The following is a 27,937-nucleotide window of genomic DNA, read 5'->3' as shown; positions in this document are numbered from 1 at the left end:
GAGTCATTCTGACGAGCATCTATGTTTACAGAATCACATTAGACCATCATGACAGTTGAACATCTTGCAACGGAGCTTGTGCTTCAAATATTTCGATCTTGCAATTCTGTCTCAGATGTCTTCAACTTATCAGCAAGCTCCCGTCGACTCAACCGCATCTTCAAATCGTCAAACAAGCAACAAATCATAGCCAATGTGGCCGAGACCCAATTTGGCCCCCTCAATGATATCATCCAAGTGGTAACGCAAAACGACAGCCAGCCAGCCCATCAAATCCGGCATGCACCCATGTCGGATGCTCTCCTAAAACAAGTCATCCAGATAGGCCTGGTGGCCCAGAAATGGGAGACCGTCTTTCCATTCAAAAAGTGGAAAGCGGACTATGAGAACCGCCGCTCTCTCACCTGTCAAGAGCGATTGCGCGTGCGCCGTGCGGTGTATCGACTATGGTTATACCACAACGCATTCCATTCTCGTGCCTATGACCGACATTCTCGCAATATCCGCCAAGTAGTCCTAGAACGGGCTCAGCTTCTCCACAATTGGTCAACGCAAGAGCTGGCCGAGATTGAAGACCTTCGTCTTGTCATGAGTGACGTCGTGCAGAACCATATCTGTCCCAGCAACGGGACTATTCAACGCAAGTTCCGCAAGCGCTATCCTGAAAGTAATCATCAGCTCTCGTTCAACATCCATCTGAATTATCCTCCTCCATCAAATCCGTTCTCGTTGGAGACTCAGTTGTCGTTTGGAAAATCTCCGGGTTCTTCACTGCAGCAATATTTCCATGTTGCCCACCCGAGCAATTTCACTGATTCCCCAGCCAAATATCGGTCCCGGTTTCGCAATGATCTATCTCACGACCCGGGCTCTGAGGGCTGGGGAGATGAGATCCCCCACTACTACATCATCCAGGATATGATGAAGCTTGATCCTGGGCAGATCTTATGGTTGCGTGATCATGCTCTCTTGAAAGAGCAGGTGGAGGAGTATGTATGCTCCCTGGGAGATTGGTTCCGCGATAACGGTGAGACATTTGGTGATACGTTGGAATATGTGATGAATGAGCGCGGTCTGGATGTCGGAGAGTTACGGTCAGCCGTTGTTGATCGCGACATGGGCATAGTGCTTGATTAGACATAACGTTATGTGGTTAGTGTGAACTATGCGAACTGGTCTTGTTCTGGAGTTTTCTATCTGTGGGTCCATATGTGTTCTTTTCTCGACCGGAGAGGCAATTGATAGTCCAGCGAGCGTGGAAATTGTCGTATAGGGGTTCGTAACTACACCTGATTTGTTCCTTACAAGAGATCTGCCCCTGTTGATCTTGTCATAAATGACGATCTACTCTCCTAGGCCCTGCTCCGTGTAGGCGCTAATTATTAATACTGCGCTATAAAAGGCCAGACCGGACAAGTAAATTGCCATGTGGAGCCTGTGGGCCCCAATCTTCAGCTTTAGGGACACTTTGTTTCCATCGGACAGTACCAACAAAGTACGAGAAAGAATATACTGATTTTCGGAACTTTCATACAAAAAAACACACAGCCGCAACGGCAGACGCCCGAGCTCATTGTACCAGCAAAGTGCGGCAACCCAACGTAGAAACAAATCAAGCACATCAGTTGCGCGAAAAGGAAAAAAAGGGGATCAATTTCGTTGACGACGAGAAAGAAGTTAACAAAAGAAAAAGAAAAGCGGGAGAAGGGAATCCAACAGCCTGGTACATCGGTTCTCGGAGACCTCTGTCTTCCCAAATAGTTTCTCTACCGGATCCCGCCTGTGTATCATCTTTGTAGCCGTCAAATTCCAGACTCCAGCACAGATCAAGACCATCTCAATATCACATCGCAAAAAGAAGAGTCGTGGCGGTCGGTGCGTCGTCCTCGCGAAGAGTGAAACTAGCAGCAGCCCTGCTTCTGCTCGGTGTCCTGCGGGGTGAAGTCGATGACTGGGCGGCGGTCACCGACCTGGTTGGAGCCACCCTCTCCGGAGTCGAGGGCCTTGCTGGAGACGATGCGGTAGATTTCTGGAAGGGTAAGCATTCAGTCAAGGGTTGGGAGACGTGATCACCTACCTGTGAGGATGTTTTGGAAGGCCAGCTCAACGTTGCTGGCATCAAGGGCGGAGGTTTCGATGAATGAGAGATTGTTCTCGCCTGTTGGTTGTCAGCGCCACCTAGTCAAGAATTCAAGTTATCGGAGGAACACACTGGCGAACTGCTTGGCCTCCTCAGTGGGGACCGCACGCAGGTGGCGCAAATCGCTCTTGTTGCCAACAAGCATGATAACAATGTTGGAGTCAGCGTGATCCCGCAGCTCCTTCAACCAACGGTTGACATTCTCGTAGGTCTGGTGTTTGCTGATATCGTAGACGAGGAGGGCACCGACAGCGCCGCGGTAGTAGGCAGAGGTAATGGCACGGTAGCGCTCCTGGCCAGCGGTATCCCAGATCTGTGCCTTGATTGTCTTCGAGTCGACTTGAATAGAGCGAGTCGCGAACTCCACACCGATCGTTGACTTCGAGTCCAGGTTGAACTCGTTGCGGGTGAAACGACTGAGCAAATTGGATTTACCAACACCAGAGTCTCCGATAAGCACCACTATTCACCATAATGATATGTCCACGATCAGTCTCGCGATTTTTGGGACAAGGGGGGAGGCGGAATAATGCGAAGGCAGACATCAGCAGATGGTGGCAACGTTACCTTTGAAGAGGAACTATATGGCAACATCATCAGTATATTGATACAAGGGAGAATAATGAACTGGGTCGACTCACGTCATATTCGTCGTTGGCCATTTTGAATGTGATCGAGCTCAAGCTCGAGGGGTGGTATCGAAGAGTGAGTGGCGGGGTGGTAATAAGTGAAGACTGGAAAGAGGGACTGGAGAGTTGAAGTAGATATGTCAGCACTAAGCCTGCAGGCAGAAGCAAATAAAGGGGAGCACACACAGAAAGCAATGAGAATCAGTAGGGGAGTGATGTCTTTGGCCTCTCCTTAATGCCGAGCCCGGCTTAGCGGATCATGTGATCTGGTGTTTTTATCGCGGGCGGTCTGTGCTATCGGCAATATAGCAAGTGAAGCTTCACGTTTGGACTTGGCGCATGGCATCACTCTCCTGGTCACAAAGCGTTCTGTTCTTGCAGCTGGCCTTGGCCTAAATATTCTAATATAATATTGGAATCACCTGAATGGTCGATTCGGTTGCTTGCTGGTGCTTCGTGCTGATTGATGTTGACATTCACCCAAGGCCCTTTCTCTAATCCCACCTTCGAGCTTCAGCTACACTGTGTCTTTAGCATCTGAGCCTTGGCTCTCTGGAAATGTGATATTGCTTGGTATCCATGTAATCGGCTTCACAGGCTCATCGTCCAGCTTCCCTCGGTGATTGTGGCCGATGCGCTTGTCGATGCTGTGATGTCTTCCAGTGCTAAAAGAAATGCTCTTTTGGCAAATGACTCTGATGAGGACTTATCCTCACTTGCAAGTAATCAAGATGAGGACAAGTCGTACGCTGTCGAGACCATTTGGGCTGAGCGTGTTTCTAAAGGCCACACCGAATACCTTATCAAATGGGAAGGATATCCTGCTGAAAGAGCAACATGGGAGCCAGTTGAAATGTTTGATGATGAAGTCACTACCCTAAGGGATTGGATCCAGAAAAAAAAAAGCTATTAAGTTAGGACACCACGAGCCCTTCGACCTTCGGTCCTGGGAGGAACACTGTGAAAAGCTCAAGCGAGATCGTAACCTCCGCCGTGAGCGCCGACAAAGACGAGAAATGCGCATGTCGAGTGAACAACTTTCAGCAGATCTGGTGGAATCCCACACCCTCACGCAAGAGCCCCGAGCTCCATTGTCAGTAAATAAAGGCAACTCATCAACCTTACCTGGTTTGCAAAATCGGGTATCGTTCTCCAGAAACTCGGGAGTAAGCCAGATCTTGCCGGAGCTTCAGCTGCCGGAATCTCATACGTGCAGAAAGCAGCCGCCTGCCTCAGACGTTGCAGACAGTAACAAGCGGCAGAGACTTGGCCCACCTCAGCTGCCAATTCAACGGGCACCACAATCTGCACCCACTCACGCAGCTCCATACACGCCCCTACCCGATATCGCATCCTCGTACACATATCCACACCAATGGAAACACGAGATGACACCTGCGTTGACATTTACAACCTCAAATAAACCAGCGTCGACCTTTGGCGAACGAGGAATGGTAGCCAAAGCTGGGCCCCATCCAAGGTTTCGTGGAGAACCAGCACCAGACATCACAAAGCTGGACATAATCCGACCCTCTCAATTTCCGGAGAGGACAGGCCGCCCCGATACAGATGCCTCTAATTTGCCCTTTACAATTCGCCCCAGCAATCCACCCTTGTCTCGGGATACTGGGGACTCCAGACAATTGCCTTTGCCGCCTGCCCAGCCTTCGCCGGGTTGTAGTGGCCCCCGGAAGCAGACATTCCGTGATAAGGTTAATATGTCGAAGTCCACGGCGAAGCGACGTCGTTCTTTGGAAGAAAACAATTACAAACCTTCTGATATCTTTGCTCGGCGGGAAAGTCCCGCCAGGCGTCGGTCACGGTCTCGATCAGCTGACTTTTTGCGTTCCCCAAAGCCGTCAAACATTTCAGCTGTTGCTAAGAACACCTGGGTAAATCCTAGACCTGTTTCTCCTGTGGATTTTTCCCAAAAATCGCAGCTCGCCCGAATGCCTAAACGCACTCCCGGATCTGATGCTCGTACGATCCCTGGAGGGTACTGGTTCGGCCCCGGAGAGGTTTTGATGATGACTTCCTTTGGGATAGATGAAGGGTTTGTTGGAAACACAAGGGCTTGTGGCTTACTAGGTCTAGGTAGAGATCTGATCAAGAATAAGTCACCGGGAAAATTGCAACTTGATATTCATTTCAACTTTGTTTGCAAGATTGACGAAATCATGGATCTTCGAGATCAGCATACGGTGAGCTTTGAGTTTACTGCATCATAAGCTATTCCGTTTTCATTGACACTGGCTAATTAAAAACCAGGTTTCCTTGCGTACCGGATGGATTGAAGGCTTCGATAAGACTAACAAACCACTGCTTCGAGTGGCTGAATTTCTTCGCACAAATGACCTTGTTGCTGTCTTCTTTTCAGAGACTAAGAAGCGTCTGGCATGGGTTGTGTCGTCTCGCTTCTCCCGGAATTCTGAATGGACCCATTGGCTTCATAATGATCAAATTAGCAATGTGCCAAGTGGAGTTCCTATTCTTCTTACAGCATGCGAAAATCTCTCGTTGTGCCAACCACGGATTCCTGGTGCTCGGAATCATACTTTCTCCATTCGCGAGAGTGGGTTAAAAAACACATTTTCTTCCCTTGGACCACAGCTTCAGACCGAAACACAGTCTGCGCAGCCTTTCTTGGCACACCAAACGGAGCAAGTTCCAAGCCCTTCCCGCAAGTTGGCTCTAGAATCCAGTGAGAGTACTTCGGATCTTTCCACCCCTGTTACAGGCACAGATCCTCTAACTACAGCCCAATTGAATGGTTTGCGTCAACACTTCACTACTGGACGCCTAAACTCAGCCGATCTTACCATAACTAAGGAGAACGGACAGCGATTAGAGGCAAAGAAATTTTATCTTGCCTGCTCCCTTGATGATGAGGACGCCTTGGCCGAGCTTGAAATCATGGAAATGATTTATGCAGAACAAGGGGTCGTTTCGCTCACAAATCAAAGCCCAGATCATTGGGCCTCGTTTGTGAATGATAATCAGCAAGGTGTGGTTATTGTAATTTTCCCGCGCCATAACTTCAATAGAATGATTGATAGCTAATCATCGTGACAGTTCCACGAGTCCTTCCAAAGCTATGGATTGTTGCGGCCACCTATCGCCCAAGTCAACAAAAAGTTTTTCAACTTCTGGGTTGTCCGCCTTACCCGTCCGCTTGAATTTCCGGATACCAGTCTCATTGCAGCCTCACCTCACGTACAACAAATTCTCACACCAGGCGCCGCCATGGTGCTTATTACCAAAGATGCAATGAGCAAACTTATGGATGTTGCCATTGTTCTTCGTTGGATCTTCCGCTGTCAAAGGAAAAAGCCCAGGAAATGGAAAATCGTGTTTTTCCCAGGCATCCTACAATGGATTACAGAAAGGCTGAATGATACAGGTTTTGCAAAAGACCATCGACTGTATGTACAATCTCTTGTTGGCTCTATCCAGAACCAATTACTAAACAAACATGCTCAACACAGCTTACGGGTAATCGAAAGTCTGATCATGAGGAACAACATCGACTACCCTCCAACTCAAGTTTTTGACCCATCCAGTTTAGACTTTTTACGATGCATTGAGAACAAAACAAGCACGGTAATAGAGCTTCCGTACACTGAAGATCGCACAGACGAAAACAGCGCCATTGCAGATGACTCCGAGCGGGACGCAGATTATCTGATCGAAATGTTGGCTAGTGAGGCGAAAATGAAATTTCGCCCGGTTTGGGACTGTTATTGCTATCGTATCCGAGTGTCCGAAGACACCGGGTTTGAAGGACCGATGGGAGAGCCTGGGGCATATTATCGTTCACTATGGATTTGCGAATTTCTATGAAGGCCGTAATATTGACCAGCAATTTTTCAGAGATGAGGTCACTGCTGGTAACAGGAAGTCGTGAGATCAAGTTTTTGGTCTCTTTCTTGCTCATGCCATGCTGCGTGAATGCCTTGGTATTAATATATGTAACAGTATCTCATCTTAATCATTATGAAGACAATGAAGACAATGCATTTTACTTCTAAAGCATACATTACACGTTTAATACTTCCGTTATTACTATCCCATGGTCTCGGAGATTGTGACCGTGTGATATGACAGACTAGGTTCAATATACCACCAGTCATTAACTTAATCTGAACCACAGTATTAAGATAAGAAGTTCGATTGGAATTGAAGTAGAGTTAAACTGAAACCAAACGAATCGGGGTCATGGAATGGCGAGCAAGGTAGCAAATGCTAATAACAGAATTCCGGTAAGGGCTTTCCAATCAATGTGTTGCTGGGGCAGAATAAATGTATTGGCTGTTTGCGGGATTCCCACTCTATTTCGGAGCTAACACTCTTTTGCCTTGAAAAACATCCTATATACACGTCTATAGTTCTTCTTAAATTGGCGTCCCATCTTAGACATAGAAGACACCAAAAGCTCTTTTCAGCATTTGAGCAATTCATGCTTATTATCTTCAGTCATCGTAAGGTTATGTGAGAAGAAATTGCACAGAACTCTGGCAGTCTTCACACATTGACTAAGCCCAGCGATGTCTTCTCATGTGTCTTCTGATCTTCATGCTCCCGCTGCTCATCATCTTCAAACTTTCTGCATAATCACTCGTACCATGCGTAGGATCGCTATCCCGCGCATTTTCAGCGCCACAAACAGACCCGTCACTTGCACCACCCATCGGCCCATCCACAGCATAATACTCCTGCTTAGAAGGGGACAGCAACATGTTCTGCGCAGCCTCGGGTAACCATCCATTGATGAAATCGCCATGCGAGCAATAAGAAGATCCACACGCAAGTGCCAGGGGTGGAGATCCAGACCAGCCATCGGGAATCAACTTGCGCAGGTCATATCGGATGGAGAAGCGCAGCTGAGGCATGCGTGACATGTCCGCGGGACACCAGTTCTCCCCATAGCCTTCGTTTATCCGGGGGTTTCCTGAGTAGGCAGACTCTAGGGTATTGGGGTTGACACAGTCGTGGAAGAGGAGAAGTGTCTGCAGATGAGTTGAGCATGTCTTTGTTGGGAAGGCAGCCGCATCTTTGTCCTCTGTTTCGTCGCCTTCGCAGAACCAGCTGATCCCGGCATCCTCCTCGACATCTTCTTGGGCTTTCGCCGTTGCGTTGCCTGCAACTTCTTTGTAGTCTTGTGGGATGGCGATCTCGGCTACCTCTAGTCCTTCGTAATATGCGCTGAAGCGCATTGGTGTGATTGGGGTGTGAGTGTTGTCGTCTTGGACTAGGTATAATGTTGGGACCCCTAATATTTTGCAGAGTCAGTTATATATTCTGATGGTGGCTCTTTCGGGGTTCGCGGAACCTACAGTAGGCTGAGAAGTCATTTGGGTTCACAGTTGTTGAGCAGCCTCTCTGAAGCTCGGACGACTTAGTTGTGTTGACTGTGAGGGCATCTGATCCAAAGATACTGTGCATATGACTGTTGTACTGCCCCGGGAAGACAATTGGGTCGATATTCTTGAACATCAGTAGCTCTGAAACAGTGACAGTATATGCGTTGGACATGCCTGCTGCCAGAGCAGACAGTAGAATAGATCTATACATTGCTGTAGATACAACGGACCACCCAAAATCCCAGAAAGTCAAGGTAGGATCAAGATATGTAAAAGAAGATGAGATGAAAAAGAGCCATGGACGGCCACTATGTATTTATAACCCAGGCAAGTTATATCAAGATAAGGTGGGTTTGACAGCTTGTCGGTTAAAATCTCAGTAGCATGTTTGAACTGCCCAGCGCCAATCTGAAAATGGTAAGGATTTTCCATAACAGTTGTTTCATGAACGATCAGGGGTCACGTCCGGTGTCAAATATATCGAATGTTTCATCTTGCTCTTGGCGTCGTTTATTTGAGAAGAGCACAGCGGGTGGGGCCTCCTGCGCCCACATGGGTGGAGCCCCATACTTTATCTCGACAGCTTCAAGTGTGGCTTATGAACAAACCCGTTGAACTATCCTGGTAGTATAACGAAACATTGCAAGGGCTTCACGACTCGTGCGTTGTACGGATATATCCATCGAGAATGCGAGGCCAGTCCGGAAAAGCACAGCTTCTGATCTATAGGTGTCTGGTGAGGACCGAAATGAAAGATCATCATCATAATTGAAAATTCAAAGATTGATTGTGCTACCAAGGACGCTAGTTGCTGCCGATGCAGATGGGATATGAAAATGACAAGATCAATCAAGGTATGATCATCGAAACCGATATCGATATATCACGATATTTTAACCAATCGCTTGGTCTCGATACTCCTGGAAGCTCGACGGATGAGAGGAGCTATCTCCGGCATCATCCTGTGCTTTGGCCTTCATATCTCGATCTTTCTTTTCACGGCCAGTCTTCTCTTCCCATTTACTTTCCTCGGCAGAGATCATCGCATGGAACCGACCACCTTGTCCCCGAGCAAGATAAAGAGGCTTTTCTTTGCGCTCCGCCACAGCCTCAGTCACGAGAACAAATTTCACACTCGAGCCGGGGGCTTCAAACATTGCATCACTGAGAATCGTCTCCATCTCGGTACGAAGGGCGCGTGCGCCCGTACCCATTGTGAAGGCATTGGCAGCGAGTTTATGCAATGCCGGGGTAGTGAAGCGCAGTTCGACGCCTGAAAGAGAAAATAGAGTTGTGTATTGCGCTAAAAGAGAGTTGTGGGGCTCGGTAAGGATGCGTAGAAGTAAAGATTGAGATAAAGTTGAGAGTGCGGCGGTGACAGGAATACGCCCAATCAACTCTGGGATAAACCCATAGCTTTGCAAATCTGCTGGAGTTAGAAGATCAAGGGGGTTGAAGTAGGTTGGCTCGGCACCAGGACCAGCTGGAGTTGCAGAGCTGAAGAAGGGGAGATGCTTTTTGTATAGCGCTTCTTCTTCGGATCCTGGAATAATTTGAAGGGGCTGGTCGGCAGGGAGGTTCGATGACCCTGGGCGGTCCGCAGTGCTCGAAGCTGCCCGTACGGGCTGACCAAAGCCAATGGACCCGCGAGATATCCGGTCCATGACCGCTTTGTGAAGTCCGACAAAGGCTCCAGAAAAGACGAATAAAATATTGTCTGTGCGCACATTGTAGATTTCACCCTTCGCGGCTGGGTTGCCTGAACTGTTAGATTGGAATGGCGAATTACCCAGTGGGCTATTAGAGGGATAGCTATTCGGAGGACTGGTTGTGCGCGGATTCTTTTCGGGCTTGGCTTGAACCTGTACAGTTGTACCTTCGATGATCTTGAGGAGAGCCTGCTGGACACCTTCCCCGCCGACATCTTTGCCATGGCTGACTTTAGCTGCGGCGATCTTGTCAACCTCATCGAGTACAATGATCCCACGCTCCGCCTGTTCCACATTGTAATCTGCTGCTGCCAAAAGTCGGTGAACACACTGCTCGGCGTCCTCTCCGATGTAGCCGGCTTGCGTGAACACAGTGCAGTCTGAAATGCTGAAAGGGACAGACAGAACCCGAGCAAGCGTCTTTGCCATAAGTGTTTTTCCGACACCAGATGGTCCCAACAGCAGAATATTGGACTTCTCTAGCTGCAAGGGCGCTGTATCGGCGAGTTCCGGGAGATCTAGGGGGGTACTGCGATGCGGCTTTGGGGTCTGTGGTATCCCTCCAGTTCTGTGCGGGACAGGTAACTCATCTGCAACAGAGATGTTTATAAGCAGTCGAAACTATCATTGGTTGAGCTGGACAATTACCTTCTAACGGATGGCTCTCAAGTGCCTCCCGCCGCTGTCGCTTAGCACGTGCCTCGGCTGCCTCTTCTTCGCGGCGCAATAGCTCTTGAACGCGCTGATAATGATTATATACCGCTACGCTGAGAACTTTCTTCGCGCGATCTTGGCCTACCACGTATTGATCGAGATATTGCTTCAGCACTTTTGGGGTAATACGCGGGGCGCCAAATGCCGGTGTTGATCCGAGCGGCCCGGTCGTTGGAAGCCCAGGCTCATAGCTACCAGTAAAAGGCTGAGTCGTGAAGTCTGAGCGATGAAATTCTGAACGGGTTGGGAAAGTGGTTGAGCTGGACAATTGGCGTGTTGACTCAATGTATGGATGAGGAAGGCGATGGCATCGGACAATCCTGAGGTGTATCACGGCCGGAATCCGGCGTTGTAGAGGCCTCCACAGCATCGCTGGGTGCCAGTCAGTATGGGCTATGGACAATAGAGGAATCACAAAGGAAGTTGGAGAAGCCAGAAGTCCCGAGTCCGAGAGATGCATCAGATAACTTTCCCCGCAGGTGATCTTATCTGATGAGTCAGCGGACCGGTGAACTTCCACATCTCGGATCAACTCCTTTTTGACCGTATGATCGTATCGACGTGGGTTCTCTGGTCCCATCGTCCCTATTGAAGCTTTACCGGAGGCTATGTTTGGAAATTTGTGTTCGTATCTCCAGCCTGCAGCTCAGTTGCAACTCACCGCGCTAAACTTGAGGCAATGATGTCATACCCTGAATAACGTTACTGTATGGCAAGTCTCGTATTGGACACCGCTCCAGATGCGAAGTACATATTGACAGTGAAAACCACGCAGGAGAAAGCAAGAATAGACCTTGGAATATCGTAAATGCTGGTTCTCGCTATAATCAAACCATTTCAATATTCTCTCTTTGCAACTAACAAAGCCATAGATACGCCTAGCACTGGCCATTGCCGCTGCCAACCATGCGAATACTGCTGGCCATCTAAGAGAAAATTGATCTCGCTTGAATTACACTTTGCAGAGTAATCTCATTTCTGTCAGGTTTGCTGCATCTGTTTGCCATGCAGTAGAGTTTGATCAGACAGCATGTAGAGACACCAAGAGCCTAACGAGCTGCTCAGCCCATTGCCGTGCAGTGGGAGAATTGGGAGCTAGAGTGGCTCAATGTCCTATTTCTTTGTACTCTGCGAAGGTACACACTGCTTCATAGATTCAGAAGGCCGTGCGGTTTGTAAGTACACACGACCTACAACTGGCCATCAAGAATTCCAGTCATGATTTCCTGGATCGTTCAATTGCCCCTCAGTCATTGCAGATCTTAATCAATGATATGAAGGATATTGTAACTTTATGCCCCAGCAGCTTGTCATTATCAAAATGCCGCAGAGGCTGAAATCGCTCTAATTCGTTCAGTCGAGGGTAAGGACAGATAGGTACTTATCCTGACGAAGCGCATCCTTAAGAGGCTGGTCTCCGGATGTCGTTTGGGCGACAATTATTCCCGAATGCATAGCCTCAAGCAGAATCAAGATCCAAAGGGGCTTTTTGTTTCTCGCAAAGAAGTAGGTAGTGAATACTAGGATGCTGTGGGATTGTGCCTGATCAAATAAGTCGACAATCTTTATCGAAGAGGCAAATGCATATTGTTTGGGAATAAGGCCCAAGTATCTACGATTGACCAGATTGTCAAATAGGAATATATCGAAGTATGCTTTTGATTCAATGAGGGGTATTTGGTATGCACATTTGTCGAGTTGGACTTGGTGGCGTCCGTCAGCCCTAAGGCTTTTCAAGTTTGTGTCGGGCAATTTTGGAGCGGGGTTCAGCAGTATAAAACGGGCTAAATCGCAAAGTCTTGAGGGGGCCAATCCTTCTCGCCAGCCAGCTTTCAGGCCCGGAGGTGAATTGTGTCGTATTGGTTGACACTTCATGAACGCTGTGCATTCAGAATTGAAGTTTCATTTCCTTGCGTAAGCATTCTTGGTGTATTTGTCGCAGCCCAGTGCCGGCCTCGGTAGACTGGGCTCCACGGCGAACGACCAAGTATCCTCTGGTGCTCAGTGGACCGGATTCCGTTGTTAGAATTCAGATATGTCCAGATCATTTCTTCGTCTGGAAAACGGGCTGCTGCTCCATTGTCTGCGAAATGAAGCTTCGGAGGGCAGACCACCGCCCGGCCGTGGCAGTCGACTCACTTCCGGCAGCTGGAGTTGACGAGATGGTAGACATGTCCGCCATGTTCTTGTTGAAACGGTCCCGCTCGGTTTTCTCCATGTTCTCTCGGCGCTTTATGGCACCTGGCTTGTGTCGCAAAGTCTTCTGTTTGATGATATTGGCTTGACTGGCAGCATCCTGGGCCACCTCTGCTTCGGGCAGGGCATCGGCCAGAGATTCGAGGTTGGCGACCAATTTCTTGTGTGCCCGTCGACGCTTTGGGGTCTTCTGAGAGTCCTTCTCAATCTTCGACACAAGGGCGGCGTGTTTGATCTGCCGCTTATCCCGCTTGTTGGTCCGGAAATCTTCACCGAACGCAGATGAGACTCTGCCCGCACCCGAAGGCTTCATGGGCTTTGCGGTCTTCGCCATGTTGGACTTGCGGATAGGAGCCTGTGGACGAGAATTAACCGGGAAGTGGAACAGAGGAATCCCATGCAGCTTACCATTTTGCCATGTGAGATCTGCGGACGAAAATCGGGAAAAGCGAAATGCCCGACTTTCTCCAAATCAGCTCACCGCCCGCTCCACCCTCCCCACCGTTTTTTTCAGGAACTCAACGCTGTTTGGCTCAACCTCATCTCTAGTGTAAGACCACGAGGAGAAAAAGGTGTTTGTGACGTTGTTATCCTGCGTGATTTCTCGCCTTCCGACGATCCACATACTTTTCGACGCACTTCCTCTGACATCAGTTTGCCTTATCGAACCGGGAAAGACTGAACTTATTGGGCAACTTTGTATGGAGATTCGTTCCAGTCCCAGCCTGCGTCGGATTTCCTTTCCTCGTTTCTGTACCACTGTTATACCGAGGTCGCCGCTAGCCACCCGGTCCCAATTTACCCAATCTCCCCAATACGTTTCACCCCGTCTGTCCCCGGCTCCTTTACCTTTAAAACCCACCATCCCCGGACCTTGTACCCGTCGATCATTTGTTACTTCTACACACACCATGGGTTCTATCGCTCAATTCCAGCGCAAGCACAAGCTCGCCGTGGTGGGCTCTGGTAACTGGTAAGGGACAAAAAAATCTTCTCCCACAACAAGTGCTAACAGTAGTTTGTGTGCAGGGGTACCGCTATCGCCAAGATCGTCGCCGAAAATGCCGCGAGCAACTCGGATCTCTTCGAAGAGAAAGTTGAGATGTGGGTGTATGAGGAGAATGTCGAGGTCCCCAAGGACTCGCAGAACTACGACCCCTCATTCACCGGTCCCCAGAAGTTGACTGAGGTGATTAACCGTACCCATGAGAATATCAAGTACCTTGCAGGAGTTCAGTTGCCGGTCAACTTGCACGCCAACCCGTCCCTGGAGGATGCTGTCAAAGACGCCACTATTCTTATCTTCAACCTGCCCCATCAGTTCATCATCAAGACATGCGAACAGATCAAGGGTAAGATCCTGCCTTATGCTCGTGGTATCTCTTGTATCAAGGGTGTCGATGTCAACGAAAGTGGTATCAACCTGTTCTCTGAGACAATTGGCAAGACTCTTGGCATCTATTGTGGTGCTCTTTCCGGCGCCAACATTGCCAACGAGGTTGCCCGGGAGAAGTGGTCCGAGACCAGCGTTGCCTATGACCCCCCACACATGGACTCCAAAGCTCCTACTCCTCAGCGTTCGCCTTCCTCCTCCCAGACCAACCTCGTGGAGTTCCAGCACAAGGATGTCTCTGGAAAGATTTCGGATACCAAGCTGCAGGCTCTTCCCTCAGCCTACCCACCCATTGACCATGCAGTCCTCAAGGCTGTTTTCCACCGCCCATACTTCCACGTCCGCGTGGTGAACGATGTTGCTGGTGTGTCCATCAGTGGCGCTCTCAAGAACGTCGTTGCTCTGGCTGCTGGCTGGGTTGTCGGCATGGGCTGGGGTGACAACGCCAAGGCTGCTGTCATGCGTGTTGGTCTGATGGAGATGGTTAAGTTCGGTGATCAATTCTTCAGCGCCACCATTGAACAGCGCACTTTCACCGATGAAAGTGCTGGTGTCGCTGATTTGATTACTAGCTGCAGCGGTGGTCGTAACTTCCGCTGTGCCATGCACAGCGTGGAGCGCAACCTTCCCATCGAGGAGATTGAGAAGACCGAGCTCAATGGCCAGAAGCTTCAGGGTACCCTGACTGCTTACGAGGTCAACAGCTTCCTCAAGAACCAAGACATGGAGGAGCAGTTCCCTCTGTTCACTGCCGTTTACCGTAAGCTTTCCCCGCTCTATGCTCTTTAGAACTCAGCTAACAATACGCAGGTATCTTGGAAGGAAAGATGAAGGTTGAGGATATTCCCAACTTCATTGAGCGGTAAAATCCCTTTTCATGCCTTTCATTCTTGTTTGTGTTGTTAATTGAACAATTTGCCCCGATAGCCCCCTTCAAGCCCGTACCTCGACTTCTGCTCAAACTTCGCATGCTGATGACGGCGCTCGGTTCACCGCTGCACGGTTATAATTTGGGCCAGGATCGACTTTGAACATTATAGACTCTCATGACCTGTACTTATGAACTTCATGTATCGATTTACGCTAGAGAATTGGTTAAAATGTGGAATATACTGAGGATTTGACCCCATATGAAATATGACATCGATTCCCCTCCATCTGCATACTACGCCCTACCAGAGACCTTATCTCACGTTGTAGGCCACTACCAGGGATCAATTTATTCGCAGTTGATAATTAGACCCGGCATCATAGACTGTATGCACGTATCTCAATCCAAGTTGCATATATCATATTTGTACCCTTGAGCTCAAGTACATCTATTAACATCAAATGCTGGAACTTTTCGAGAGCAAAGGTATTGAACCCCAAATGACCTGAACCTTTGTGAAAGATGCTTGGGATTGGAATAAGAACATCAAGCGGTAGACTGCCAATCATTTTTTGGCAATGAAGAAGCCCTTCAAACGGACTAGCTCATACGTGTAGAATTCTTTGAGCTTAGTATACGAAGAATCTGCAGATCCCACACTTGACACAAAGCCCTGAGCCCTTGTTCTAATATTTATTTATGCAAACAGGAAGATACAATTATACATTCAATGGGGAAATAGTTAGTGCCAGTACAGAAGTTCTTTCCCGCGAATAACTTCCCATCCCTTATTTAAGGCGTCGACAACCTCCTCTGGAAGAGGACCACCCTTCATAGCCTCCATATTCTCTCTGAGCTGTTGAAGGCTACTGGATCCAATAACCACGCCATCACCGTTTTCGGCCACTAATTGCGAGTGATGAGATAACCATCTAAGGGCACACTCGATCTCCGTCAGACCGTGCTTCTGCGCAACAGGCCGTAGAATGTCAAGCGCGTCGAAGTCCACATCTTGGTAGTATCTCCGACGAGCCAGAGCTCCAGGACCAGTGTTCAGATCGAATCTCCCGCCGATCGCTGCCTCAGGCTTCTCACGCGAGTATCTACTGGTCAACATACCGGCGGCAAGTGGGTTGAAGCAGTAGAATGCGATATCGTAGTGTCGAAGGCAACGCAAGAGCTCTGGCTCTACCGCTCGATGAAAAGCATTGTAGATTCCTTGACAAACGCTGGGCTTGACCCAGCCATTTTTCTCGGAGATCTCACACAACCTTGCAACTTCCCAGGATTGGTAGTTACTGATTCCCAGCTTCTCAAAGTATCCTTCTTGGTAGAGCTTGTTCACTTCGCAGAGAGTTTCTTCGAAGGGGACTGTGCGGTCCGGACTGTGGAGATACCAGATATGCACCTTGGGAACTTTGAGTGCTTCGAGACTTCGCATCAAGCCGAGGCGTAGATCCTTGGCGCTGTGGTGGTAGGGGGTTCCCATCAAGGCCATTTTTGGATTGGCGGCTGAGGGGAATAGCTTTGTGTCAAGGTTCACGCCCGTTGGGCTTATGTTGCCCAAGAATGTTTCGGAGGATCCGTCACCGTAGAGACGAGCGGTATCGATGTCGACATTGCCATAGCTTTTGAATAGATCGATCATCTCCTTGGCTTCTGCCAGGGTATGGACGCGAGTTCGACCATCGCCTTGTGTAATCGTTAGTCAATGCATCTCTCAGTTGTGAAAATTTGGTTGCTAGTTACCTGGCTCGCCAATATTCATAGATCCGAAAACAAGCTTCATCGTAAAATTGTGGTGCAATATGCTAAAATTTAGGAGAAGCTTGATCACTTTAGATTAAAATACTTTCCAATACTGCAATTCCTTCAGTGCCATCGGCCGAAGTTCCCGCATACTTGAAGCGGATACCCAATAGAGATAATGCCGGGTGGAGCTTGTTTTTGCAACATTTTATCGGAGATACTGAAATACTCGTAACCTCCAGGGCCCAGGTGCGTCATGTGCATCTTTATAATCACCGTTAGAAATAAACCTGGAACAAGATTTAGCCCTTCTCTTTCCCATAAGTTATGAATCCATGAGCCGGGCCGAAATCCGATGCGGAACTATACGGAATTAAGGTCGGCCGACAGAAAGTGGAGAACCCGATGAAGACCCACATATAGCCGCCTGATCTGTGCACTTGGCATGGATTTGCAAGGTTGAATTGGTCGGCCAGGGTACCCCCGTAGAGAGAAGAAGCAGCCATGTCCGATGTAGCCGAAAATAGATTCAACTCATCATACAATCAAGAAAAGGGAGTGATGATCTTCGGCTTTGCAATTTTCACTGTACCGAGACCGTTCGCGAGGCGTTAATTTACCTCAGAAAGTCGCTAAGGTTGGGTAGCAGATCCACACTTCTCGTCAAAGGAGACTCTGTAAGCCAACCGCTTCTCTCCTCTGACCCGGCGCCAAAAGTTGGTGGACCAGATGATCTCCGGGCAACCCTTCACCAGCCAACCCCACCTGTGTAGAAATGTCTCGGTGATCTCCCAGTTCATCGGATCCCAGGGATCGCCCCAGACAATCATACAATTTTCTTCGTCCGGCATAGTCCAAAATCCCATCAAGTCTCGGCAAAGTTGAGAATTGTCCATGAGATCTGCATGCCGTATTAGGTTATCGCGGAGGCGCGCAAAGGGAAAGAAGTCCAGCCACGGATGGTGAGGCTGCTTCCGTTGTAATATCGTAGGTTGTAAACTGGCTGGAATAGCCACCGCATTCTGGAACTCCGGATGGGGCCCCATGACACTAAAGCGCGAGGGAGAGTCATCGGTCATCCATTCTCGGGTATATCCAAGGGCTGTCATGTTCCTCACAAAGGCTCGAAACACGTTGAGCCTGACTAACGTTAAGCGGTGATCGACCTGGGGATTCCCACAGTAGCTTCGATAGGCTGCAGATTCGAAGAGCGTCAAAAGATGATAGAGATCCGGGTGAGACAAGTGACATTGCCTAAATACTTTTCCGTTATTTTCACTTTGCTCCCGGGAGATCTTGATTAATTCGGTGAAATCCAGGGTGGGAGTTTGTATTGATCCAACGAAATCTTTCTCAGCTGTGAGTTGAGCTTTCTCCCAGCCCTCTCTTTGCGCTGACTCTTCGGAGTCTCTTATCATCCGTTGGCGGTGTCCTATGAACCATCAGATCAGTGACTCATGTCAGTCTTTGAAACCAAGAGGCCAAATCACTCACTCCAAGCCCGTGCATTTCGTCTGTTCTGCAGCCTGCGTCGTTCCGTTTTGGCGTTCTGGTCACGGCTGTTAAAAGACTTGCCAAATGCACCCCCTCGGGGGATATCTCCAGTGATAGCTTTCATCATGAGCATTGGAAATGTTTTCGATGGGTAGTTGAAACATGTCCAAGATAAAGATTTCTAGATGCGAACAAGCGAAGCCAGGCTTGGCGCTCCGCCCCGGCTCTGCTGGCGCCCTTATGGGTAGTACTTCCGCCTTGGGCCGCCTAGCCATTTTTGCGGCCTAGTTCCCCTTTAGCTTGGCTCTTTTAAGCTGCCTTATTCGTGAGCTACTTGAACATTAAGTTGTTTAAAGGGTGGGGCTTCTTTCTGCTTCCGATCTATGAACGTATAAGTAGGTGTCTACTCATCGAATGCTGTCACTCTCGGTGGCCCTCCTGATATGAGAGATTCGCCTTTTTCAATAGTCAAAAACAGATCAATGTCTACTATGAACAATCCATGCCTCAGTAGGTTAATTTAGACTTCAAAAAGCGAACCGTGTTCCGATTTCGAGACCGAACCCTAAAAAACTTTGATTTTGAACTACCAACATTGGAGCTATGGGAATGTAACCCCCTTCTTTTGTATTGCGTTTGGTAAATTCGAACAAATAATACAAAACCGGATAATTTCGGACTCATGGTCTTAAGGTAATACGAAGAAGCGGGAGATTTCCAACACGGGTTGCCCAGAGGTTGCGCGCTGGCTTCCTCTGTTTCATGTCCATGTTGAATCTATTTGTGATCCGGATCCAATTTAAATACTACTTGATGCATCAAATGCCATAGATGGTTGAATGATGCAAACTCTAGACTGGAATATCAAATAACGCAATCAGGAAGCGAGGCTCATTCCGTTTCCGCGCTCTTATTCACAACGCCATTCTTCTGAAAGTCGAGATCCAACTCCCGCAAAGTACATGAGAGATTTGCTGCATAGCTTATTACGTAGCAGGCTTTGTGGCGCATCCAATGGAGCCCTAGTGAAAGAGGCAAGTGGAATATATAGAGCTCAAAACATGTGCCAAGACAAGCAAATGCATGATGTCATTCCCCGCAGGTCTGGGCTTTCTCCAGGAACACGGGACTGAGGGGAACGCTCGGCTCCCTCTGTGCCCTGCTTTTTCTTCGCTTTTTTTTCCTTTTCTACTCTCCCCATTTCTCTGCGCTTTCTAGGTGAAAGTAAGGTGAATCGCTTTAGATTCTCCTCTACTCTCACAGTCCATTGAGCAATTCCCAGCTTGATCAAATCGTTGCCGAACAGCTGCAATGAGCTCCTCACGTCAGGTCTACCTGCTTCCCTTGAAGGACGATGGATCTCCAGATGTGCCTGGTGGGTACATCTACCTGCCTCCTCCACCAAAGGGTGGATATGTGCTCCGTTTCATCATCGAGGGTACGAGCTCGATCTGTCGACAGGGTACCCTCTGGGTGAACATTCCTGAAGAGGGCAAGCCATTCGAGCGCTATTCTTTCCGGGAGTTCAAGTAAATATCTCTATCCCGCTCGCTTTTTGTGAGATGCAAGGTCGCAATTACTAACCAAGAATAGATTGCAACCCAATTTCAATGAGAACATCCAGATCGATATTCCTGTGGCTTTTGCCGGTGCATTCGCGTTCTACACAACATTCACTCCGCTACCGGAATTTTCTGTGGAGGATGTGCCTTGTCCAGAGCCGACTGAGACTCCCGTGCATTACATTGATGTGTCGCCAAAACTCACTCTTCAAGGAAAGGATTTGCCGCTCAACGCGCTGTCCATCTTCTCAGTGATCTCAAAGTTTATGGGTCAATACCCTACAGACTGGGATAGACACCTTCGAGGCATTGGTGAACGGAACTATAACATGGTTCATTTCACACCCCTAATGGAGCGCGGATCCTCGAATTCCCCGTACAGCATTTTCGATCAGTTAGCCTTTGATAGTGCTTTCTTCCCCAACGGGGAGGATGATGTCGCTGCACTAGTCGCGAAAATGGAGAAGGAGTATGGACTCCTCACTCTGACTGATGTAGTCTGGAATCACACTGCCAATAACAGCAAGTGGCTTGAGGAGCATCCAGAGTCTGGATACAGCGTGGAGACTGCACCGTGGTTGGAAGCAGCCCTCGAGTTGGACACTGCGCTGTTGAAATTTGGAGACGATCTCCAAGAACTCGGTCTTCCTACAGACTTTAAATCAGAGGATGATCTGGTAAAAGTCATGAACGTTGCGCGAAAGCAAGTCATTGATGGTATTCGCTTGTGGGAATTCTACGTGCTCGACGTAAAGAATGATACCAAGCGTATTTTGGATGAATGGAAGCGCGGAAAGATTGATCATTCACTCCTTGAACGCCATGATATGCATCAGTTTAAGGGTTGGTCTCTTAAGCAGCAAGCCAACGTCACGCGTGAATGCGGTATACCTGATGTTAAACAAGTTCTTGGACGGTTCGGTCGTGCCATTGATCCCAAATTCGGCGCTGTCGCTTTGACTGTGCTTTTCGGGGATTACGACGAAGCAAACACCAACTTTTCTGAGGCCGAAGATACCTTATCCAAGCTCCTTGATGAAGCCAACGCGCCTCTCTACGCAGAATATGATGGAGACGTCGCTGAGATTATGGATCAATTGTTTAATCGTGTCAAGTATCTCAGAGTTGAGGACCACGGTCCCAAGATGGGCCCCGTCACCAAAGAGAACCCTCTATTCGAGACCTACTTCACACGTCTTCCGGTCAACGAAGTCACGAAAAAGCACAACCCCAAGGCCCTTGCATTGGTAAACAACGGTTGGATTTGGAATGCCGATGCCATGCGAGACAACGCTGGCCCTGATTCTAGGGCATACCTGCGCCGCGAGGTGATCGTATGGGGCGACTGTGTGAAGCTTCGATATGGATCCTCCCCTGAAGACAGCCCTTTCCTTTGGGACTTCATGACCCGATACACCCGCCTTATGGCCAAGTACTTCTCTGGCTTCCGGATTGACAACTGTCATTCGACCCCACTTGCGGTTGCAGAATACCTGCTTGATGAAGCACGCAAAGTTCGACCTGATCTTACTGTCTTTGCAGAGCTCTTCACGGGCTCAGAAGATGCTGACTATGTCTTCGTCAAGCGACTGGGTATCAATGCTTTGATTCGGGAAGCTATGCAAGCCTGGAGCACCGAAGAGTTGAGTCGTCTCGTTCATCGTCACGGTGGTCGTCCAATCGGCAGCTTCGAAGTAAATCTCCCTTCGGCTGGCAGTAGCCACGCAATTGCTTCCGCCAAGTCTGGCAAGTCAGATGAAGAGATCACGCACATTCGGCCATGCCCTGTTCCGGCCCTTTTCATGGACTGTACCCACGACAATGAAGTGCCTGCACAGAAGCGCGATGCTAGAGATACTCTGCCAAACGCTGCATTGGTCGCAATGTGCGCGTCGGCCACAGGAAGTGTGATGGGTTACGACGAGATCTACCCTAAACTGATTGATCTTGTTCACGAAACTAGACAATATGCATCGCAGTCCTCGGACATTCAGAGCCTACCAACTGGTTCTGGAGAGGGTGGGATCGGTGGAGTCAAGAAGCTCTTGAATGAACTCCACACCATGATGGGAGTAGAAGGCTATGATGAGACCCACATTCATCATGACGGTGAATTCATTACGGTTCACAGAGTCCACCCCAAAACCAGGAAGGGTATCTTCTTGATCGCGCATACTGCCTTCCCAGGTAACGAGAGCGGCGCAATCCTGCCCCCAACTCATATCGCTGGCACCAACGCCAAATTCATTGGCTCCTGGCAACTTGAGGTCGATGCTGGAGAGGAAGCAAAGGCAAAGGTCCTGGCCGATGACAAGCTCTTGGCAGGTCTTCCCAGTCGTACACGCGATATCGAAAGTACCAAGATCGAACAGAAGGGCCAGGATGTCACTATCTCCGTTCTCGATACCCTTGTTCCTGGTTCTATTGCTCTATTTGAGACCTCGATCCCTGGTGCTGATCACGCAGATGGATTTGAGAACAATCTCACCAACGGCGCAGATGAAGCATTCTCTGAGCTCAGCTTGGTCGATTTGAACTTTGCGCTGTATCGCTGCGATGCGGAAGAGAGAGACTCAAGCGATGGCCAAGATGGCGTATACAGTATCCCTAATCATGGAGCGCTTGTATATGCTGGACTTCAAGGTTGGTGGAGTGTTTTGGAAGACATCATCAAATACAATCAGCTCGGCCATTCACTCTGTGACCACCTGCGACAGGGCCAGTGGGCTTCAGATTACATCATTGGGCGTCTTGAAAAGGCAGCTTCCAAGGAAGGATACAATGCTCTGCAGAAGCCGGCTTCATGGCTGCATGAAAAGTTTGATGCTGTTCGCGAGCTGCCAAACTTCCTCTTCCCGAGATACTTTGCCATCATTATCCAGGTCGCTTACAATGCTGCTTGGAAGCGTGGTATTCATCTGCTTGGCGATAATGTGCGCCACGGCCAGGAGTTTATTCACCAATTGGCAATGGTCAGCATCCAGCAGACGGGCTACGTCAAGTCTGCTTCATTGTGGCCCACCAAGCAGGTCCCTAGTCTTGCCGCTGGCTTGCCTCACTTTGCAGTCGACTGGGCGAGATGCTGGGGTCGTGATATCTTCATCTCTATCCGAGGCCTCTTCCTTGTCACCGGTCGCTTCGACGATGCTAAGCAGCACATCATTGCTTTTGCCAGTGTTCTCAAGCATGGCATGATCCCTAACCTGCTTAGCAGTGGCAAGCTACCAAGATACAACTCCCGTGACTCGGTCTGGTTCTTCTTGCAAGCAATTCAGGACTTTACTGAAATGGCACCCAACGGAATTGATATCTTGCAAGAGAAGGTCCCGAGGCGTTTCTTGCCTTACGATGACACATGGTTCCCCTTTGATGACCCTCGGGCATACTCTCAGTCTCCAACCGTTATTGAAGTCATTCAGGAAGTGTTCCAAAGACATGCTCACGGTATGTCCTTCAGAGAGTACAACGCTGGTTCGGACTTGGACGTTCAAATGAAGCCTGAGGGTTTCCAGATTGATATCAAGGTTGACTGGGATACTGGTATCATTTTCGGTGGCAACCAAGACAACTGTGGTACCTGGCAAGACAAGATGGGTGAAAGCTCCAAGGCTGGCAACAAGGGTGTTCCCGGTACACCCCGTGATGGCGCTGCTATCGAGATCACTGGTCTTGCCTATAGCGCCCTGGCGTGGGTAGCTCGTCTTCACAAATCCAAGGTCTACCCTCACGAAGGCGTGGAAATTGCTGATGGCAAGAAGATTACTTTCGCTGAATGGGCCGGCAAAATCAAGGACAACTTTGAGCGATGCTATTTCGTACCCGTCGACCCCAGTGAGGACAGCCAGTATGATGTGGACCCTAAGATCATCAACCGCCGTGGAATCTACAAGGATCTCTACAAGTCCGGAAAGCCATACGAAGACTATCAACTGCGTGCCAACTTCCCCATTGCCATGTCGGTTGCCCCAGACCTCTTCACGCCTACCAAGGCTCTCGTTGCTCTGTCCATTGCCGACTCCGCCATTGTGGGTCCTGTGGGCATGGCCACTCTGGACCCATCCGATCTCAACTATCGCCCATACTATGTCAACTCCGATGATTCGACTGACTTCGCGACTGCAAAGGGGCGTAACTACCACCAAGGGCCAGAATGGGTCTGGCAACGTGGTTATTACCTGCGTGCCTTGCTGCATTTCGATCTCCTCCGCCGAAAAACACCCGAGGAACGAACGGAATGCTTCCAACAAGTCACTCGCCGTCTTGATGGTTGCAAGAAGGCTATGCGAGAGAGTCCTTGGAGGGGTTTGACAGAGTTGTCCAACAAGGGTGGAGAGCATTGCGATGACTCGGTAAGTTTCTTTGCTCTGATAATCCTGTTCCCAATTGCATACTAACACCACTTACAATACAGTCGCCCACTCAATCCTGGTCTGCTGGATGTCTGCTGGATGTCTATTATGATGCATCCAAGCATTCGTAGATCTATTTTCTGTCATTATGGTATCCGATTTAAGATTAGTTATGGTTGTTTGGGCACATTGCACGCGAGATCCACATAATACTTTGAATTTCTTGTTTAGCATCAACAGGTCTAACTGGTTGCACAGCATGTTATTTATTTGCTTTCGTACATAGAGCTCTACCTAGATTTGTTATGATATCTCTCAACATAAGCAAGATGCTGTCATGCCACATGACCATTAAGTTAGTTCATGCAAATCGACCACGTACATGATGACTCATCCACCTGCAGGGGACGGGAGTCGTCATTGAAGGTTTGCGAAAAGCAGAAAAACAAAGGGGGCAACTTACCGATCACAATTCCTTCAAGTCAGTTCTGAGGCGTCTCAAACAATTGCATCGAATTATAACCATCTATCGAGTCGGACCCGAGATTTGATCACCGATCTGCCTGACGTCAGTCGATTGTACCCAACTACCGATCAACGGAAACCTGCCGCATGCCCTTGATCAAATACTAGCTCCGACAGCCCCTCGCTCGTCTTTTCCAGCACGGAATCCCGGAGCGCGAATCCCCCTTTGAACCCAGCGCCATGTCTCTAACAGCATCGGCGGCCACTGCGTTGCTAACTGCGCTCGCCGACAAGCCAGATCACGGAGGCGAGAGGCGGTGGGAAGATCAGTTGAGAGAGCAGCGCGATCTGTATACGCAGTTCGTGATTAGTTCTGCGCTGGGCTTGGGAGCTTTCTTGACGTTTTGTGTAAGTGCCTGTGACTGTGGATGTATGTTCTTCGCTGACTAGTTGCATATTTATAGATCTTGCGACCAAAGTGGACCGAGCTGTACGCTGCCCGACGAAGACAACGAAACGCCGCTTCGCGCTTACCTGAGCTTCCGAATACTCTTTTTGGTTGGATTCCTGTCCTTCATGGAATCACCGAAGAGGAAGTGCTCCAGTCCGCCGGGTTGGATGCCTACGTGGTATGTTGTCAATAGAGAATTCCGTGGCGATTGCCATTTGCTAATCCTAATTCTGGATAGTTCCTGTCTTTCTTCAAGTTTGCGATCCGGTTCCTTCTAGCCATCTTTATCTTCGCTGTCGCAATCATTCTCCCGCTTCACTACAAATACACCGGTCAATATGGATTACCAGGATGGGACAACGTTCCTGACAACAGCACGATAACTCGCGTCGATGATCTTGGGAAGGACAAGCCTATCACCGACCCGGGATATCTATGGATATATGTCTTGTTCGTTTACGTCTTCAGCGGCTTGGCTTTCTACATGCTTCTTCAAGAAACGAAACAAATCATTCGCACGCGGCAAACCTATCTCGGTAACCAAACCAGTACAACTGATCGGACCATTCGCTTGTCGGGAGTTCCGCAAGATCTGGAAACCGAGGAAAAAATCAAAGAATTTATTGAAGGTCTCCGTGTCGGCAAGGTTGAGAGTATCACGATCTGCCGCAAGTGGCGAGAACTGGATGAACTGATCGATGAGCGACTGAAGGTTGTTCGAGAACTTGAGCGGGCATGGACGAAGCACCTTGGCTATAAGCGACCTAAAAGCGATGGTAATACTTTGCCTTTGACCAACCAACAGGCGCGGGACGATGACAACGAACAGTCTGGGTTGCTATCGGAGTCCGAACGAGACCATGTTTCGAATTATTCCCAGGAGAGGCCCAAAGTCCGCATCTGGTATGGTTCGTTCAAGCTTCGCTTCCGAATGATCGACGCGATCGACTATTACGAGGAGAAACTGCGGAAAATCGATGAATATATTCAGAGTGCCCGCGAGAAAGAATACCCAGCTACAGAAATCGCATTTGTGACTATGGAGTCTATTGCTTCATCTCAAATGCTCGTGCAGGCAATTCTCGATCCACACCCAATGCAAATGTTCGCCCGACTTGCTCCGGCGCCTGCAGATGTTATTTGGAAGAATACATATTTATCTCGGACCCGAAGAATGGTTCAGTCGTGGTCTATCACTGCTGTCATTGGGTTCTTGACTGTCTTCTGGTCCGTGTTGTTGGTTCCTATCGCATCTTTGCTGGAACTGGAGACTCTGCATAAGATTGTTCCCCAGCTTGCAGAGTTCCTTCAAGAACACGCAATTCTTAAGTCTTTGGTTCAGACTGGTTTGCCAACTCTCGCCTTCTCGCTGTTGACAGTTGCTGTCCCTTACGTCTACGAGTGTAAGCTTTCAACCAGGATGCGCTCTTTTTGTGCTCAAATTGCTAATGATACTCCCAGGGCTATCAAATAATCAAGGAATGGTGTCACGCGGTGATGTCGAACTATCGATTATCTCCAAGAATTTCTTCTTCTCGTTCTTCAACCTTTTCCTCCTGTTCACTGTGTTCGGAACGGCTAGCGGTTTCTACGGATTTTGGGAAAATCTCCGGGATGCATTCAAGGACTCGACGACAATTGCGTTCGCTCTCGCAAAGTCTCTCGAAGGTCTTGCGCCATTCTACATCAACCTCTTGATCCTTCAAGGCCTTGGTCTTTTCCCCTTTAGGCTTCTCGAGTTTGGAAGTGTTGCGCTATATCCGCTCCACTTCCTATCGGCCCGAACACCACGAGAGTATGCGGAGCTTAACACTCCTCCGAAGTTCAGCTACGGCTTCTCTATCCCGCAGACCATCCTGGTTCTCATCATCTGCGTGGTGTATAGTGTCTTCCCGAGCTCATGGTTGGTCTGCCTGTTCGGCTTGATCTACTTTACGGTTGGCAAGTTCATCTACAAGTACCAGCTTTTGTACGCTATGGACCACCAGCAGCATTCTACCGGCCGCGCATGGCCCATGATCTGCAATCGCGTATTTGTTGGCCTCTTGGTCCACCAACTTGCCATGATTGGCGTTTTAGCCCTGCGCCGAGCCATCACTCGTTCGTTGCTCCTTGTGCCACTTCTCGGCTTCACCGTCTGGTTTTCATACTGGTTCGGAAGAACCTACGAGCCTCTGATGAAGTTTATTGCCCTCAAGAGCATCAATCGAGACCAACCGGGTGGTGGCGATCTCTCCCCCTCCCCTTCATCGTCCTTCTCACCGCCATCGGGCTTGGACCGCGACAGCCTGCCCATTCACATTGGTGGACAGGATCTCGAGCTGCGACTGAAGAAGTATGTCAACCCGAGTCTTATTTTGCCGCTGCATGCTGCCTGGCTTCCCCACCGCGCCCACCATGCCTCTCAAGGCAATGGGACTTCGCCTTTCGTGGCTCATCAGACGCCCAATGTCTAACCTGGAACGTCACTCCCCTGTTGGAGCATTGTGCCATAACATGATTTCCTAGACGCATTCTTTCTTTTCATATTTTTCAGACCTTATCACGATATACGACCCTGACAGCTCGTTTGCATTTCACTCATATGTCCTGGTATAATCTTTTCTCATGGTTATGATATCCCCGTGTGGCACTTTTGTTCTTTTTCTTGTCGCGTTGCTCCGCTCTTGTTATTCCCCTTCGTACATTTGTGAATCTTGTTTGAATGATCAATTTGTTTTTTACTTTGTTGTACATGCCAAATTCAATGAGAATCTGTATGATACTGCATGATACTGTTGATCCTGTTGATCCTGTTGATCCTGCTGATTTGTAATTCTATCGCGGCCCTACAATGTGATTTATTTGTCTGCCTG

General features: G+C 49.0%; 11 protein-coding genes across 11 annotated transcripts; 5 read left to right on the top strand and 6 right to left on the bottom strand.

The window, feature by feature from the left end:
- Nucleotides 1-48: 48 nt before the first annotated feature.
- On the top strand, nucleotides 49-1,137 carry N7511_008246 (uncharacterized protein; the record flags this gene model as incomplete). Its single annotated transcript, XM_057130623.1, has 1 exon — nucleotides 49-1,137. The coding sequence occupies one exon, from the start codon at nucleotides 49-51 to the stop codon at nucleotides 1,135-1,137; it is 1,089 nt and encodes a 362-aa protein (XP_056982406.1).
- A 764-nt stretch (nucleotides 1,138-1,901) lies between these two features.
- N7511_008245 (Rab family GTPase) lies at nucleotides 1,902-2,802 on the bottom strand (the record flags this gene model as incomplete). Its single annotated transcript, XM_057130622.1, has 5 exons — nucleotides 1,902-2,029; nucleotides 2,078-2,158; nucleotides 2,213-2,602; nucleotides 2,708-2,720; nucleotides 2,782-2,802. The coding sequence occupies 5 exons, from the start codon at nucleotides 2,800-2,802 to the stop codon at nucleotides 1,902-1,904; spliced, it is 633 nt and encodes a 210-aa protein (XP_056982405.1).
- Nucleotides 2,803-3,421: 619 nt separating this feature from the next.
- Nucleotides 3,422-6,609, top strand: N7511_008244 (uncharacterized protein; the record flags this gene model as incomplete). The annotated part of the gene is made up of 5 exons (XM_057130621.1): nucleotides 3,422-3,637; nucleotides 3,684-4,970; nucleotides 5,038-5,784; nucleotides 5,842-6,191; nucleotides 6,255-6,609. 5 exons carry the CDS (start codon nucleotides 3,422-3,424, stop codon nucleotides 6,607-6,609), a joined length of 2,955 nt encoding a protein of 984 aa, XP_056982404.1.
- Nucleotides 6,610-7,290: 681 nt separating this feature from the next.
- N7511_008243 (DUF1996 domain-containing protein) lies at nucleotides 7,291-8,301 on the bottom strand (the record flags this gene model as incomplete). The annotated part of the gene is made up of 3 exons (XM_057130620.1): nucleotides 7,291-7,372; nucleotides 7,438-8,038; nucleotides 8,103-8,301. 3 exons carry the CDS (start codon nucleotides 8,299-8,301, stop codon nucleotides 7,291-7,293), a joined length of 882 nt encoding a protein of 293 aa, XP_056982403.1.
- Nucleotides 8,302-9,022: 721 nt separating this feature from the next.
- On the bottom strand, nucleotides 9,023-10,922 carry N7511_008242 (putative ATP-dependent Clp protease; the record flags this gene model as incomplete). Its single annotated transcript, XM_057130619.1, has 2 exons — nucleotides 9,023-10,428; nucleotides 10,487-10,922. The coding sequence occupies 2 exons, from the start codon at nucleotides 10,920-10,922 to the stop codon at nucleotides 9,023-9,025; spliced, it is 1,842 nt and encodes a 613-aa protein (XP_056982402.1).
- Nucleotides 10,923-12,596: 1,674 nt separating this feature from the next.
- N7511_008241 (FAM207/SLX9 family protein) lies at nucleotides 12,597-13,159 on the bottom strand (the record flags this gene model as incomplete). Its single annotated transcript, XM_057130618.1, has 2 exons — nucleotides 12,597-13,103; nucleotides 13,157-13,159. 2 exons carry the CDS (start codon nucleotides 13,157-13,159, stop codon nucleotides 12,597-12,599), a joined length of 510 nt encoding a protein of 169 aa, XP_056982401.1.
- Nucleotides 13,160-13,659: 500 nt separating this feature from the next.
- Nucleotides 13,660-15,150, top strand: N7511_008240 (glycerol-3-phosphate dehydrogenase family protein; the record flags this gene model as incomplete). The annotated part of the gene is made up of 4 exons (XM_057130617.1): nucleotides 13,660-13,721; nucleotides 13,778-14,901; nucleotides 14,952-15,003; nucleotides 15,069-15,150. 4 exons carry the CDS (start codon nucleotides 13,660-13,662, stop codon nucleotides 15,148-15,150), a joined length of 1,320 nt encoding a protein of 439 aa, XP_056982400.1.
- A 604-nt stretch (nucleotides 15,151-15,754) lies between these two features.
- N7511_008239 (aldo/keto reductase family protein) lies at nucleotides 15,755-16,801 on the bottom strand (the record flags this gene model as incomplete). Its single annotated transcript, XM_057130616.1, has 2 exons — nucleotides 15,755-16,704; nucleotides 16,762-16,801. The coding sequence occupies 2 exons, from the start codon at nucleotides 16,799-16,801 to the stop codon at nucleotides 15,755-15,757; spliced, it is 990 nt and encodes a 329-aa protein (XP_056982399.1).
- Nucleotides 16,802-17,393: 592 nt separating this feature from the next.
- N7511_008238 (DUF3425 domain-containing protein) lies at nucleotides 17,394-18,379 on the bottom strand (the record flags this gene model as incomplete). The annotated part of the gene is made up of 2 exons (XM_057130615.1): nucleotides 17,394-18,193; nucleotides 18,256-18,379. The coding sequence occupies 2 exons, from the start codon at nucleotides 18,377-18,379 to the stop codon at nucleotides 17,394-17,396; spliced, it is 924 nt and encodes a 307-aa protein (XP_056982398.1).
- A 1,187-nt stretch (nucleotides 18,380-19,566) lies between these two features.
- N7511_008237 (putative glycogen debranching enzyme Gdb1) lies at nucleotides 19,567-24,297 on the top strand (the record flags this gene model as incomplete). The annotated part of the gene is made up of 3 exons (XM_057130614.1): nucleotides 19,567-19,784; nucleotides 19,849-24,166; nucleotides 24,229-24,297. The coding sequence occupies 3 exons, from the start codon at nucleotides 19,567-19,569 to the stop codon at nucleotides 24,295-24,297; spliced, it is 4,605 nt and encodes a 1,534-aa protein (XP_056982397.1).
- A 574-nt stretch (nucleotides 24,298-24,871) lies between these two features.
- Nucleotides 24,872-27,538, top strand: N7511_008236 (putative DUF221 domain protein; the record flags this gene model as incomplete). The annotated part of the gene is made up of 4 exons (XM_057130613.1): nucleotides 24,872-25,039; nucleotides 25,096-25,260; nucleotides 25,321-26,485; nucleotides 26,544-27,538. 4 exons carry the CDS (start codon nucleotides 24,872-24,874, stop codon nucleotides 27,536-27,538), a joined length of 2,493 nt encoding a protein of 830 aa, XP_056982396.1.
- Between the last annotated feature and the right edge of the window lie 399 nt (nucleotides 27,539-27,937).

This window comes from Penicillium nucicola (assembly GCF_028828085.1).
Source record: "Penicillium nucicola strain IBT 29836 chromosome Unknown utg000008l, whole genome shotgun sequence".
NCBI lineage: Eukaryota > Fungi > Ascomycota > Eurotiomycetes > Eurotiales > Aspergillaceae > Penicillium > Penicillium nucicola.
This window is presented reverse-complemented; position numbering and strand designations above follow the sequence as displayed.